The sequence below is a fragment of the Anser anser genome, assembly GCF_964211835.1.
Source record: "Anser anser genome assembly, chromosome: 20".
NCBI classification, from domain to species: Eukaryota; Metazoa; Chordata; class Aves; order Anseriformes; family Anatidae; genus Anser; species Anser anser.
The window spans coordinates 3450521-3463067 of record NC_139741.1 but is presented as its reverse complement, the minus strand read 5'-3'; the positions used below and the strand labels follow the sequence as shown (position 1 = coordinate 3463067).

At 40.1% G+C, this 12547-nt stretch overlaps 1 protein-coding gene across 3 annotated transcripts in view; it reads left to right on the top strand.

The window, feature by feature from the left end:
• Positions 1–12547, top strand: part of VMP1 (vacuole membrane protein 1) — a 67674-nt gene that overhangs the window by 5690 nt on the left and 49437 nt on the right. For 2 of the 3 annotated variants that reach the window (XM_083806311.1, XM_083806312.1), the window contains exons 2-5: positions 1725–1827; positions 4013–4148; positions 6571–6661; positions 8831–8941. In XM_083806311.1, coding sequence (XP_083662437.1) covers positions 1752–1827; positions 4013–4148; positions 6571–6661; positions 8831–8941 — 414 coding nt within the window. In that variant the 5' untranslated portion in view covers positions 1725–1751. Of the gene's footprint in view, positions 1–1042; positions 1160–1724; positions 1828–4012; positions 4149–6570; positions 6662–8830; positions 8942–12547 lie in introns of those variants that run through there. The other variant, XM_083806313.1, reaches the window with a different exon arrangement.

Genomic DNA, 12547 nt, shown 5'->3' with positions numbered 1-12547 from the left:
TGGTGTCCTCAGCTAGGTGCTGGTGGAGCTCCTCTGGCTTCCAGCTCAGGCTGCTGCCGTAAGCCTGGTCTGAGGAGGGAGGTTTGTGTTCCTCCGGTGTTTGAGTAGCGGTTCGGAGCAAAGCTGCGACTGCAGGAGGATGCTGTGGAGCTCTTACTGTAGCAGGTCAGTCCCCGTTGTCCTTGGCTGAGCCCTTCAACGTTCTTCAGAAGCAAACGTCTGCAAGGCTGTTCCCTTAATTCCCCTGGTGGTTTGGGTATTCTGGGGCCCAAGTTTCGATGAATAAAAACTAACATGTCAAGAGATTAATTTCTACTGCTTTGCTTAACTAGCCATATTTATATTTGTGCTCGTTTCATTTCAGAAAGAAGCTGGTGGAGGAAGTATTGCTTCCTAAGACCTTGATGCTTTTTGACTTTTGGGTTTTAAGTAAAACCTCTTTAATAACCACAGCCTAGCTAGCAATTTTATCTGTACCCTGTTTCCTTGTATTAAGCACAAGGATTGTACCTGTTTAGAAGAACGCCTGTCTAAAACTAATTTGTGAAACCCTGGAAATACGAAACAAACATAGTATCTTAAATCTTCTAACGTTTCATTAAAAAAAGAGACAAAAAGATTGCAGTGTGAATCAAAGCGAAGATCTCGCTCCTGTTTACCAAACCTGAATTGCGGCTTGGCTCTTAAGCCTGACATAAATCAAAGGGGAACTATTTTTGCCATAAAATTTTAATTTCCTGCAGTAGACAGTTTTATATAACCTGTCATTCTAGTATTGTACTACTTCCCAGCAAAAGCAGCATATCAAAAACTGTAAATCAAGTTTGCTTACGGGGAGAAATATAATGCAAAGGAGATGCTTTAGCTTTGCGTGCCTCTTTTTTCCAAAACAAAATTCCTGAAACTGTTTTAAGATTCAGGAGAGGGTTTTTAAAGCAAGGGGTCCGACCGGCTGCTTCTTGTGTCTGATTGCATAAGAATCGTCAGCTGGTCAGGTCTCATGTTTTTTTTCTTGTTGGGGGGGAAACTCTTGCAACATTCTGCTTCGTGCTGGCTTCCAGTTGCTGCACTATTTACTCTCCTGGATAAGGAAAACCACAGCAGCTCTTTGGGTTTTTAAGGCTGATCTCAACAAAGAGAGGCTGAACTAGCAGAGAGAGTATACACTTCTCAAAAAGCTTTCCTTTAGATGGTTGCAGAGCTTTCCTTTTCTGTTTCAGTTATTACCCTGTACACCATGAGATGGAATTCTGTTTCTTACTTACCATACTGAGGGGTGCTTTCTTAAAATGAGAAGGTTTTGAGGTCTAGTTGCATACCACGTGGGAGCTTGCTGCCAGGATAGATGCTCTCTAATATGAGAATCAAATCTTAAGCCTCTCTTCTGGGATTGAACTGAAGCTTGTGTGAAGTTCTGCTCCTTGTGGAGCCGAGGCAGTGGGCTGATTAGTGGAAGGGATTGTTTAACAAGCTTTTCTTCAGTTAGAGGAGCGAGGGAGTTGTGTCGTTAAAGTGAAAAAAATCAGATTTCTGTGGGTGGAAATGTTTTAAACTTTGTCATTGTGGGAATGGAAACACTTTCTCCTTTTTAATGGTGCGATGCAACAGAACTGTGATTTGGAGAACTACTGGATGGTTGTGTGCATCTTTTGACTACAGAGTAAATGGAATCTTCATAACCAGAAATAGAGACATTGTGTTTTTTGGTTTTGTTTTGCTCTTAGATCCCCCGTACGTGATTGATCTATGAAATGGCAGAGAATGGAACAGATTGTGACCAGAGACGCACAGGAATGATCAAAGAACAGCACAATGGAAACTTTACAGGTAGGTGGAAAACGACTTAATGTTCTCAGCCGGTCAGCCTGGTGTGCAAAATGGCCAGCACAAAGCTCAGAAGGAATTTGTTGGTGCACTTTATGCCCAGATAATGCAAGGAGAGAAGCCTAAATCAATATTGGAAACTTAATCATCTATAAATCTGAAATCAAGAGAACCCGTGTAATGTAAAACCATAGAATAGTTTTATGCTGTGTATTTGCGTTCAGCTTCTCTCTACAATCTTTTTCCTTCTGCATTCTTATTCTGTAGCTTACACGCATGCGAGCCCTGTAAAGCTGGCTTGGGTACCAATAGGAGCTGGGAGCTGAAAAGCTGAATTATGTTGGCAAACGTGGCTGTAAAAGGCAGGCTACACAGCCCCACCCTTTGGCTCTGAAGAGTTAGTACTTGATAATAATCTCTGGGAGAAATCTGGTTTTTAGTCTCCCAATTTCTAGTGTTTCTATTATTTAACTTTGCTATAGCTTATCATTTTTCAATGATAAATTACTGGGAAAACAGTTAACTACTTCATCTCCTGCCTTGCCTTTGTTTGTCCTACAGGTATGTCCAAATTAGGCTCATGTTTAGAATTCATGCAAAAAAAAAAATAATAATTCTGAGAATGTTTCATGAAGATCCTTGTGTCACCGAATTATCTGTGCTGTGTGGTATAATAATCATCTTAGTTTGCTTCCTGTCAGCCTTGAATGTGCCAGTTCCATATTTAATTAAGTTTTGTAACCAAGTGATTTCTCAAGTTGTACACAGCCTTACGCCATCGTCTTTGATGACCTTTACTAAGAACATACAAAGTAATAAAAAGAAACAACAAGGTTGAAGCGTTTTTATTAGACGTATTAAGTGGAAAAAGTGGAGAACAAAAATTCTTGAAGCAAGGGGTGTGGTAGGATTCAAAGAAGTGTATGCCTGTATGTATGGAACAAATCTAAGCCTTTTACTTCACTGGGACTTTCCTCTGAGGGAATGTGTATATGTTATCTAGTACTTGCAATTGCAGGCTTTCTGTTAGTTCATCTAAGGCAACTGGTGCTTTCAGAAGTAAAGAATTCAGCTAAAGAAAATTAAATGGGCAATGTGACTAATGAGGTATGTGATTTCGATGCAGATATTAACATCTGATAAGGCAGCATGTTTGAATTACTGGAATAAAACATCTTGGGTTACAATATGATAGGGATTCAGATTAGGTTCATGTTGTATATGTAACGGCTTTATCCCAATTTAAAATTTGAATAGTATTTGGATAAAAGTTAGTTTTCCATATTTTCCCACTGTTTCATGATTTTTTTTCTTATTTCAGAATTCATTTTCTTTAGAAGTGTAAAAATGATTGCCACTCCTTAGCCTGACGACCTTTGAACAAAGCATCCTCATCCAAAAATAGCTAAGGATTTTTATTAACCCTGACTGTATTGTGAGCACAAAATAACACGTGTTTATTAGAAGATCCTTTTTTCTGTACTTGTACAGAAATGTACAATAACTGCTGTTACAGTCGTTGTGTCGGGCACTGCAATATAACCGAATTATTGCGGTTAAAAGCAACCAAACGTGTAGTGTCAACCTAGCGAAGGGCTGTGGTCTACAGGCAGGCCCTTCTCGTGGGAGCACTTCCTGTCTCGTGGGCTCGTTTTGGAGAAGCTGAGCAGTGTGGCACGGCTTCACATAGCCCGAGCCCTCTGACTGGGAGGAGGGAGACTGTTATCCAGTTACACGGGGACTGAAGTGTGTGGAAAGCACACGTAATCCAATCTAGTTCGATTGGAGACGTCTGAGAATAGCTTTGGAAGAGAACCAAATTCAGAGGTTCAAAGTGAAATGTGGTCTCTGTAGTGGGCAATAGGGACACATTTGATCTGTTGGGTTAGCTGATTTGTAGCTAATAGCGCAATACTTTGCATAAATGCTAATATATTTAACAGCCTTTCTGCACCCTGAGCCAGTTCTTGAATGGCTGTCAGCTACATGGAGGAAAAAAGCCACCGTATTTCCTTTGGAGGTCACCCGATTTCTGATGCCCTTGGAGCAGATGCTTTGTGATAAGTGGAAAAGATGACTGGGAGCTTTCTTGTTCTTCCTAACAAGAAATACTCAGTATATTTTTGGGCGGGATGGAATTTGAACTGTCAGCCTGTGGTTTTATATTTCTGTTGCTTTTCATTTGCAGACTCCTCTTTGTTGGGTGAACGGAAGCGAAGGGACCGAGAAGAGAGGTTGAATATTGTCCTCTGGAGACAACCGATTGTTACCTTGCAGTATTTTTTCCTGGAAACACTAATAAACTTGAAGGAATGGACCATAAAGTAAAGATACTTTCTTTAACTTCTACTAAGCATTCTGGGGAAACCCATGCTCTGATTCAGTAGGTCATTCTGACATCTCACTTTTCCTGATGATTCACTACTTTAAAATTCTTCTTCTAGAAAACATATTTATTTTTGTCCCTTAAAGGTGGCTACTGGAACATACCACGCTTCCAGCTGTGTACCCAGACCTTCTGCCTAAATTGCATAAGTGTAAATACAGTAAGGTCTCGATGGAAGAGAATTGCGAACTTCCTTCCTGAAGAGTTGAATATGCCAATTTGAAAGAATGGGACAGTGTTTAGGGACCCTGAAGGCAAGAGATATTGTACTTAAGACTGCAGTGTTAAGTACTGATCTTTTAATACACGTGTTAGTATCACTTAATGATCTTCAAACAACTCAGCTGGGGCAGGGTTCAGGGTTACGTGGAATTTACAATGATGTTTATGACGCTCTGTTAGAGGACTGCTTCTAAGCTACGTGGTCCCTTTCACAGCAGGAAATTATTTATTGAAGCGCTTCCCCTAAGCATCATTTACACCCTGGATGAAATGGGCTTTTATTCTAGTTAGGACTGCTACTTGCAAATTGCCTAACATCTACTAATGCTGAAATGCACAGCTATTTCTTAATGCTCTAGCCTTGGGAGGTTCTGGAGTATCGAAAGGCAAACGTGAATAAAATTGGCAACAGAAAAAGCCAGGAGTAGCAACCATCTAGCGCTTGTGTTGGTAACTGGAATCTTAGTTTGGGATTGTGTTTACAATCACTTTCCCAGTCAGAAGACGGGGTCTAATAGCACCTTGGCTGATTTTAGCTGTCGGGCCGCTCCTTTGCGGAGTGAGCTGAGATTGATGATAACGGGCTATGTTCACTGACTCTTCTGGGCTGGGTTTGAGGTGCTGACACATAAGATATGTCGAGACAAACTTCTGTTTTCCTTTTTGACCTTCTGGAATGAAAAGTAGCAGACTTAGATAGTGTAGTCTTCATCCCCCTGTGCTTTCCCCACCCAAAATAATCTAACTCCAAAGCTTAGTTATTTTACTGTGTAAATTCTTTCGGCTATCCTTGAAAATTTTCTTTGAGAGCTGTCTTCTCAGATTTTAACATTGCTTGGAGATTGTCAGAAACAACTATTTACTTAAGCACAACAGAAATAACATTTGAGGTGTTATTTTAAGCTACTGCCTGGCTTCCTAGATACTAAAGTTTGTTATAGATAGCATTTGCATCCTCAGTTGTGCAGCACATCTATGTTGTGTGCCACTGTACAACATAGAACTACACAACAACAGCTGTGGTGTGTAAAATAACAATGTCTTTGCAGAAAATAACAACAACTAGATTCTAAACTATGAAGATGACCTCAGATTGACACTGGTTTCCTGTGTTCCACTTGAGTAAACTGGGATTTAAATGACAATCGCTTGGAAATCCAATTCTTGTACTGATACAAGCAGCACAAATGTTTTTACAATTACAGGAAGATTAAAGTAACTTTTTTCAGCCTGCTTAATATGAAACATTTGCTACTGTTTTGCTGTATTACACTTCCCGTATTTCAATCTTTCCTTCTGCCTATTTAAATGGACAAATTACGTTTATAGTTCACTATTTCATGCCAGTGATTTTTAAGTGATGCTAGCACTTCCTTTTCTTTATAGCATTAGATGACACTGTAATAGTGTTTCCCAGAAAATAATAAATATATTCTTTAATCAACTGTGTGTGGCCACTTATGTGTCAAGCAGTATTATTGCAACCTTTCAGAATTAGGCAGGTGCAAAAGTACTGGATATCATAAAAGTGCTTTTTTCCCTTCACCCATAGTAGCTTCCTAATGCTTCATAATTAGCAATAATGTATGCATTAAACTTTGAGCTGTAACAAGAGGTACTAACTTCAGCAGATTAAGAGAACCAAAATAATGTTGAGGTTTGCTCATTTTACTGTCACTGTGGCTCTACCCACCAGCACAGTTTGAAATCAGCACTTCTGTCACCCACCCACAGATCATCCCCTGCACAGGGCCGGTGCCTGCTTTGCACTTGGCTTAACCATGAATGTTTTTGGTGGTCCTGTATTTGAAACTCTCTTGGCTGCAGAAGCTGAATGTTAGCTTTTAGATAGTAACTTGCTGAAAGCAAACATCCTTTTACTTGCTTTTTTTTTTTTAAAAAAAAAAAAAAGTCTGAACTTTATTCTCACTTGACAGTGAACTAGAGATTTTTCTGTCAAGAATAAAGGCTCCCCAGCTAGTTCTTGGGAGGCTTACATTTTTAACAGTGAACTTTTCAGCTGTCATTTTGCCTACTGACTACATCCACGCAGACCCACTCTACAGTGATAAATAACTAAGTTACTTTGAAATGCGTGCTAAGTTATGAAAAACACTAATCACCATTTGTCTTTTAAGATTGTGGCATCGACGAAGTATCCTGGTGGCTTTTTTACTGATGCTTGCAGTGCTTACAGCTACGTATTATGTTGAAGGAAGACATCAACAGGTATGAGGCTTTCAGGTTACTTTCCTGGGGCTAATACTTTCTGTCCCTGTGCTAAAATAGACGTCCTGGGAATTGAATAGGGTCTTAACGAGATTGTAGCGTGTCTTTTGAACCTCTGCTTGCTAAGGTTATCTGTTTATCATGTCATGACTCCCCTTGTGTCATGTGTGGATGAGTTGCATTTTAAGGACGGGGGAAGATCAGCTGTATCATTTCATCTATTTTGTTGCATATGTAGGTGTTCTACTTCTCATCTGTTCCTAAATAAGCACACCTCTGATGCTGCAGCATTCTTTCACATCTGTTGTTAACAAGCTTTAAATAGTAGCCTGAACTCTTGAGAAAATGTTAAACTGAGTCATGACAGAACTTGATTGGTTTCCAAGAACTGTTCCTATTGCTGTGGAAGGGTATCCTGACCAACTCAGGCATACGTGTAGGCATAAAATGGTTTCGTGGCTCAAATCTGGTTCCATGATGCTTTTTATACTCCCATTGTCTTACAATGTTTGTTTTAAAAACTTAGTTGTCTTTGGTTACATGAACGCTCATGCTTTTACATCACCTGAAGTGTAGGTGTTTTCTCTAAGCGTAAGGTGATGGTGTTGTCTACACCTGTCCCCTCTCCATTTGTCCTTGAGTTTCAGGTTTTCTCTGAGGGCAGCCCTTTTTAACCCAGAGGAGCATTTCCTTGTGCAGCTGAATCACCTTACCACTGAAAATCACCAGGTTCCCCATCTCAGGGAACTTGTTTACATCTATGCTGCTGTGCTCTGTCACTGCTTGAGGGACACGCAGGTCTGGAACAGGAGTTCTGGCTTCCCAGGACGAGTCACTTAATGAATTTCTTCACTTCACTGCATCCTTGCTTGCTCAGTCCCATGCTTGAAACCTAAGCAGGTACACACCGGGCAGGTTGGCAGATGGTAGATCAGCGGTCCATTCCTGTTCCTGATGGGCAAATACCTGCTTCGTTTACAAACTGCCCTGGCTGGTGGCTTTGTCAGCATCGAGGCCAGAGCTTGATGCACTCAACATTTGCCACTAGATGGCTCTTACAAACTGGTGTTGAGGCACATGCCCCCTGAGCTGGCTGGGGCTGTGGTGCAGCAAGGCTTGGCAGAGCAGTGCCTCCAGAGGTTTCCTTGAGCCTGCTGGGAAGAAGCCCGTACCTCTGGGATGAGCAAGGGGAGCGTGCCTGCAGTGTCCAGCGGTGCTTGGAGCTCTCTTCTGTGTTGACGCGGTTGTTTGCTCCAGCAGCTGTCTGTCCATCCCCCTTCCTCCAGAGCTTCTTACCTAACGTCCATGTCCCGCTAAACCCTCTACCCATCTCTGTGTACCATCAACATATAATTGAATATATAAGCCACTTTCTTCCAAAACCACATTCAAAATAGCTAAGTATACTTGTTTCAGTAGCTGTTTTTAGGACTTCTTTTATACTCTGGTAGCCTGGAGCCTGGTTAAGACTGGTAAACTTCACCTAGATGCTGTCGATCCATGCGTGGTATTAAAGGGCACCCCTTCTTCCCTTCTTGGGGCTGTGACATAGACACGTTGAAGGCCTCGCTCACCCATTTACGCTATTGCTCTCGTGGCAGCGAGAGCGAGATACAACCTCCTGTTCCTGCAGTGTACCTGGCTGTAGCACTCTTGCATCCAGAATTTGTTGTGACTTTCTCACATCCTTTGCAACGTGCAATGAAAGTTTCAGTCTTTCCTTAGAAGTAACAAACATGGTCACTCAGGGGGCCAGGATAAAGCATTCAACAACTAACGTTCAGCGGCTAACCCTGTTCCTTTATTTATCAGTTGAGGAAATTCCCTTATCTGTCTGCTTGCTGCTTGGCCTCCGGTAGATACTGTCTGTGCTTACTGCTTACCTGTGTGAACTGTTCTGGGTTTTCAAGTCCTCATTATTGAACCTGAATTTTCATCTATCTCCTTGGAAACTAGCTGATTATAAGGCGTGTGGGCTTTTCATTTGAAAATGCGTTGTTCTCTGTACATATGCCTGTGCTATAATTGTAGTAAGTTGCAAACAGAAGAATCTAGGATGCTGTTTCCGTTGTTGTAATACAAACTAATGCGGATAGTTGTCTGTAGCTTTAACTTTCTCCTCTAAGAGACATCACCATGTTTGTTTGTTTTGTGACTTTTCTCTTTCAGTATGTGCGGTATATGGAGAAAAAGTTCTTCTGGTGTGCCTACTGGGTAGGATTAGGCATTCTGTCCTCTGTTGGACTTGGAACAGGTCTTCACACCTTTCTGCTCTATTTGGTAAGGATATTTTTATTCTGTGTTCTTTCCGAATCATTTATTTTAATTGTTGCATATTTTTAAGATCTATGAATAAAGAATCTTCCCTAGGTCCTAAATGTTAAGTACTTCCGAAGGAAAAGAAATACTTAGTGTAATGCTGCAAAACTCTGTTCAGTGTTGTTGTTACTCTACATTGTATAGCTTATGCTATATGCTCATGTTGAACTCTAGATATTAGTCTGCTGTCATCCTTCACTTTGAAACAATGAGTCAAAATCTGCAATGCCCTATGCTCTAACTTACTAATTTAAAGAAAACATTTTCTAGTGTGTGCAGCTCAAATGTTTCCATTTTAAAATTTTCTGCATACTCTTAGTAGCTTAAAATGATCATTCTTTGAGCTGAAACTGCTGAAATGGGCAACTGTTTTTGTAGTTCAGTCTGTATTAATTTTGCTTTGAAAATAATAGCAAGAAAAATGTTTGGCTACAAAGATAAAATAGTCTCTGTTGTTCTGAAAATTTGTATGATGTTGTTTATCTCAACTTAGCTAGGAAAGTTAGAGAAATGTTTGGGCGTGTTTTGCTTTTGGCCATTGGATTAGTTCCTTGTTTATGAAACCACTGTCCTGGATTTAAGAAAAGGATTCATGGCCACAAAATAATTAAAACCAGTTTATGCAACAAATGTCATCTTGTATTTGGGACAATTACAGATGTTTACTTTCAGAACTGCTTTAATCATTAACACAGAAAGCACTACAGGAAACAAGAAGCTCGTGTTTTTCCACGCAGCAAAGCAATGCCTGTTAGGTCTAGTGACATCTGTGTAGGCATCGTTTGCCGTCGCGTTAGTCTGTTAGTGTAGCTTCTCTCCTAAAGATTCTGGAGGCAGAAGGTACGGGGGAAAGAAAACTATTGTTAAACAGAAACAAGTTTCTGCATACGCAGCCTTTTAGGCAAAAATATTGCTGTCAACCTAAATGATTGAAAACTTAAACTCAGTAGAGCTGATGAACACAGTCTAAACATTTTGCATGCAATGCTGGACAGTGCTTAGACAGCGGTGACTTGACAGTGTACGAATCTTTCTGACTGGCAGAGGTGATGACAGTAGCTTAGGGACAGCAAAACACATGGGCTCTGCAGATGGAGAATCAATCAAAATCAGTCCTGAACCGAGGTGCCCATCTCACTGGAGAGGCAACCCAGCCTGATGTGATGGCCTGAGGTGGAGTGAAGTTCACAAATTCAGCTCAGTCTGGGTGCTCCACCAGCCTAGGGTGGGAGTGAAAATTAAGCAGGAAGGATCGCTGGCTGTTCATCAGGCCAGAGAAAGGAAGAGAAAGCAAAGTAATTCCAGGTTTGCTGTGAAAATCGGTAGATCATGATATAAATCAGCAAGTAGGACTTTTAAATGATAGATTTTTGTCTTGTATATTTTTTTTGCTTGTTTGTTTTCTTAAGTTGTGTCTCACTGGTTGATATTCTGATTTCTTCAAACCAAAGACGTCATGTTATCTAGACAGCCTTTGAAGCAGTTCGGAGAGCTTACTGTACAGTTCTAGTCTTAATTTTTACACGTGTTGACAGAAATCTAGTGAATAAGAAATGTTTTCCACTATTTGTAAACTGCATTTGAAAGTGGGTTATTTCTTTGTTGTACATTGATCTGGTGCAGAATAGCAAGTGCTGTCATTTTGTATCCTGGACAAATCATCTTTGCATCCAAGATGATTTTATCCTATAAAGAAGTCTTTACAAGACAGCACTGCTTCCTTTCTGAAAGAAGGTGGAATGAATTGGCCTTTCTTTTACTCTAGTTTTAAATTTATTTTTTTAAATAGTTCTAAGTTACTTTAATAGAAAGCAAATTAAACTTCATAGCATATCACTGAACTTTTCCTGTGGGGCGTGTGAACTTAGTCAGTACATTTAGGTCATGACCTAGCCTGACACTTAAGTCACGTAGACAAAATATTACTTCTCTGGCTTAATAGTCAATATAATTTTCATTGTGTCTGTAGGAGGTATAAGTGAGCAGCCTTTTATAGATTCCAATGAGGAATATCACCTAGAAAAAGCAACTTAGCTAAATACTGTTAGCAGAGGTATTTATTGCAGATGTAGTGAAGTTATTTATTTGGAATGTAAGAAGTAAGGTTTCACAATTTTGGGGGGAAAAACAGACTGCACTCAATTAGAAGGTGGTTATAGAGTAAAATGTAATAAAATTATACCATTAACATCTAATGTGTATCAGTACAGGAGAAATACTTGTTTGTTTGCTTTAAATACGTAATAGAGATGAGCATTTTTGTATTACGTTGAGGGAATTCCATAAAGGCAGTGAGCATAGTAAGAGAAGCAAAGATGCATTTTTTATTTTTCTCCTGTGCAAGATCTAGTGACTAGCATGGACCCTAAATTCAGAACAAATACACTTCCTCGGCACTAAACGTGCCTGAACACTGCACAGTTCTTAACTTGGTGGAACATACAGGGCTTTGTGCCACTAGATGGCAGTGGGAGTGTAAGAACACAAGATTATTGCCCTGACAGCGTGTTGCCATTTTAAGTAGCAGAACTGTTAATTTTCTTGTCAATACAGCTATGCCAGCAGTATGTATGTGGAACGTACTATCAATGGAGTAATACAGGCTTTAATATCTACTGATTTTAGGGCTGCATGTTGTGTGAAAGGGAACGGGGATTGCTAACTTAAGACAGTTGGTGTAACTTCTCAGGGTAAATTGGTTCAGAGTAGTACTCTGTATTTAATCCATCTGGAAACAAAGCAATTAGGAGCTCTGGCTTTCAAAAGGAGGAGTTTTAAATAATTTGCTATTTTAGTTGTGCAGTACCTACCTCTAAAAGTAGAAATAGAATAGAATATAGTAGAAATACTAGGTGGTGAGCTCTCTATATTGAATTTTACATTAACGTATATCTACTTTCCATGTTCCATGTACTTTAATTACATTTCTTGATTACGGTAAAACTTATTCTTCTAGTGATTCAAAGAAATTAAAAGTTTAAAAACAAACAAACAAAAAGAAATTAAAAGTTTTAAAAAAAAAACAACCAAACAAAAAAATCCTCTTCTGCTTTAGTGCCTGGATTTGCAGGCAGTAGAGAATAGACTCAGTAAGTATTTTAAAATTGTTCATAATTAATTGCTCATTTTAAATGTGTATGTACAGTGAGATTGCTGGGAATGCAATTACATGCTTAGAGAACAATGCTCCCGGGCCCACCCATGTGCCGCTGAGCTCTTGTTGATGCTTGCAGTATTGTCTCTGCCATCAAGGGCCAACGGGCAGGAATTGATGGCATGTAGGCACCTGTTCATACAGTGCCTGAACTGCTTCAGCTGTGACACAGGTGCATCTTTCTTAAATATAGCCCTGCACATAGTGCATACAACTATTTCGTATCAAGCTGCTCATAAGCGCAGCCTGTTAGCTGGGCAAATCGCTCCCAGAAGTAGTTATGCAATAGATGCAGCATAGGAATGACTCTGGCCTGGGTAGCTGTTTTTCCAGGGTTGAAAACTGTCATTCGTCTGGATTCTTCAGAGCATCTCACGCCAGCCACCATGTGGAGTGAGGTGGATTCAAGTTCC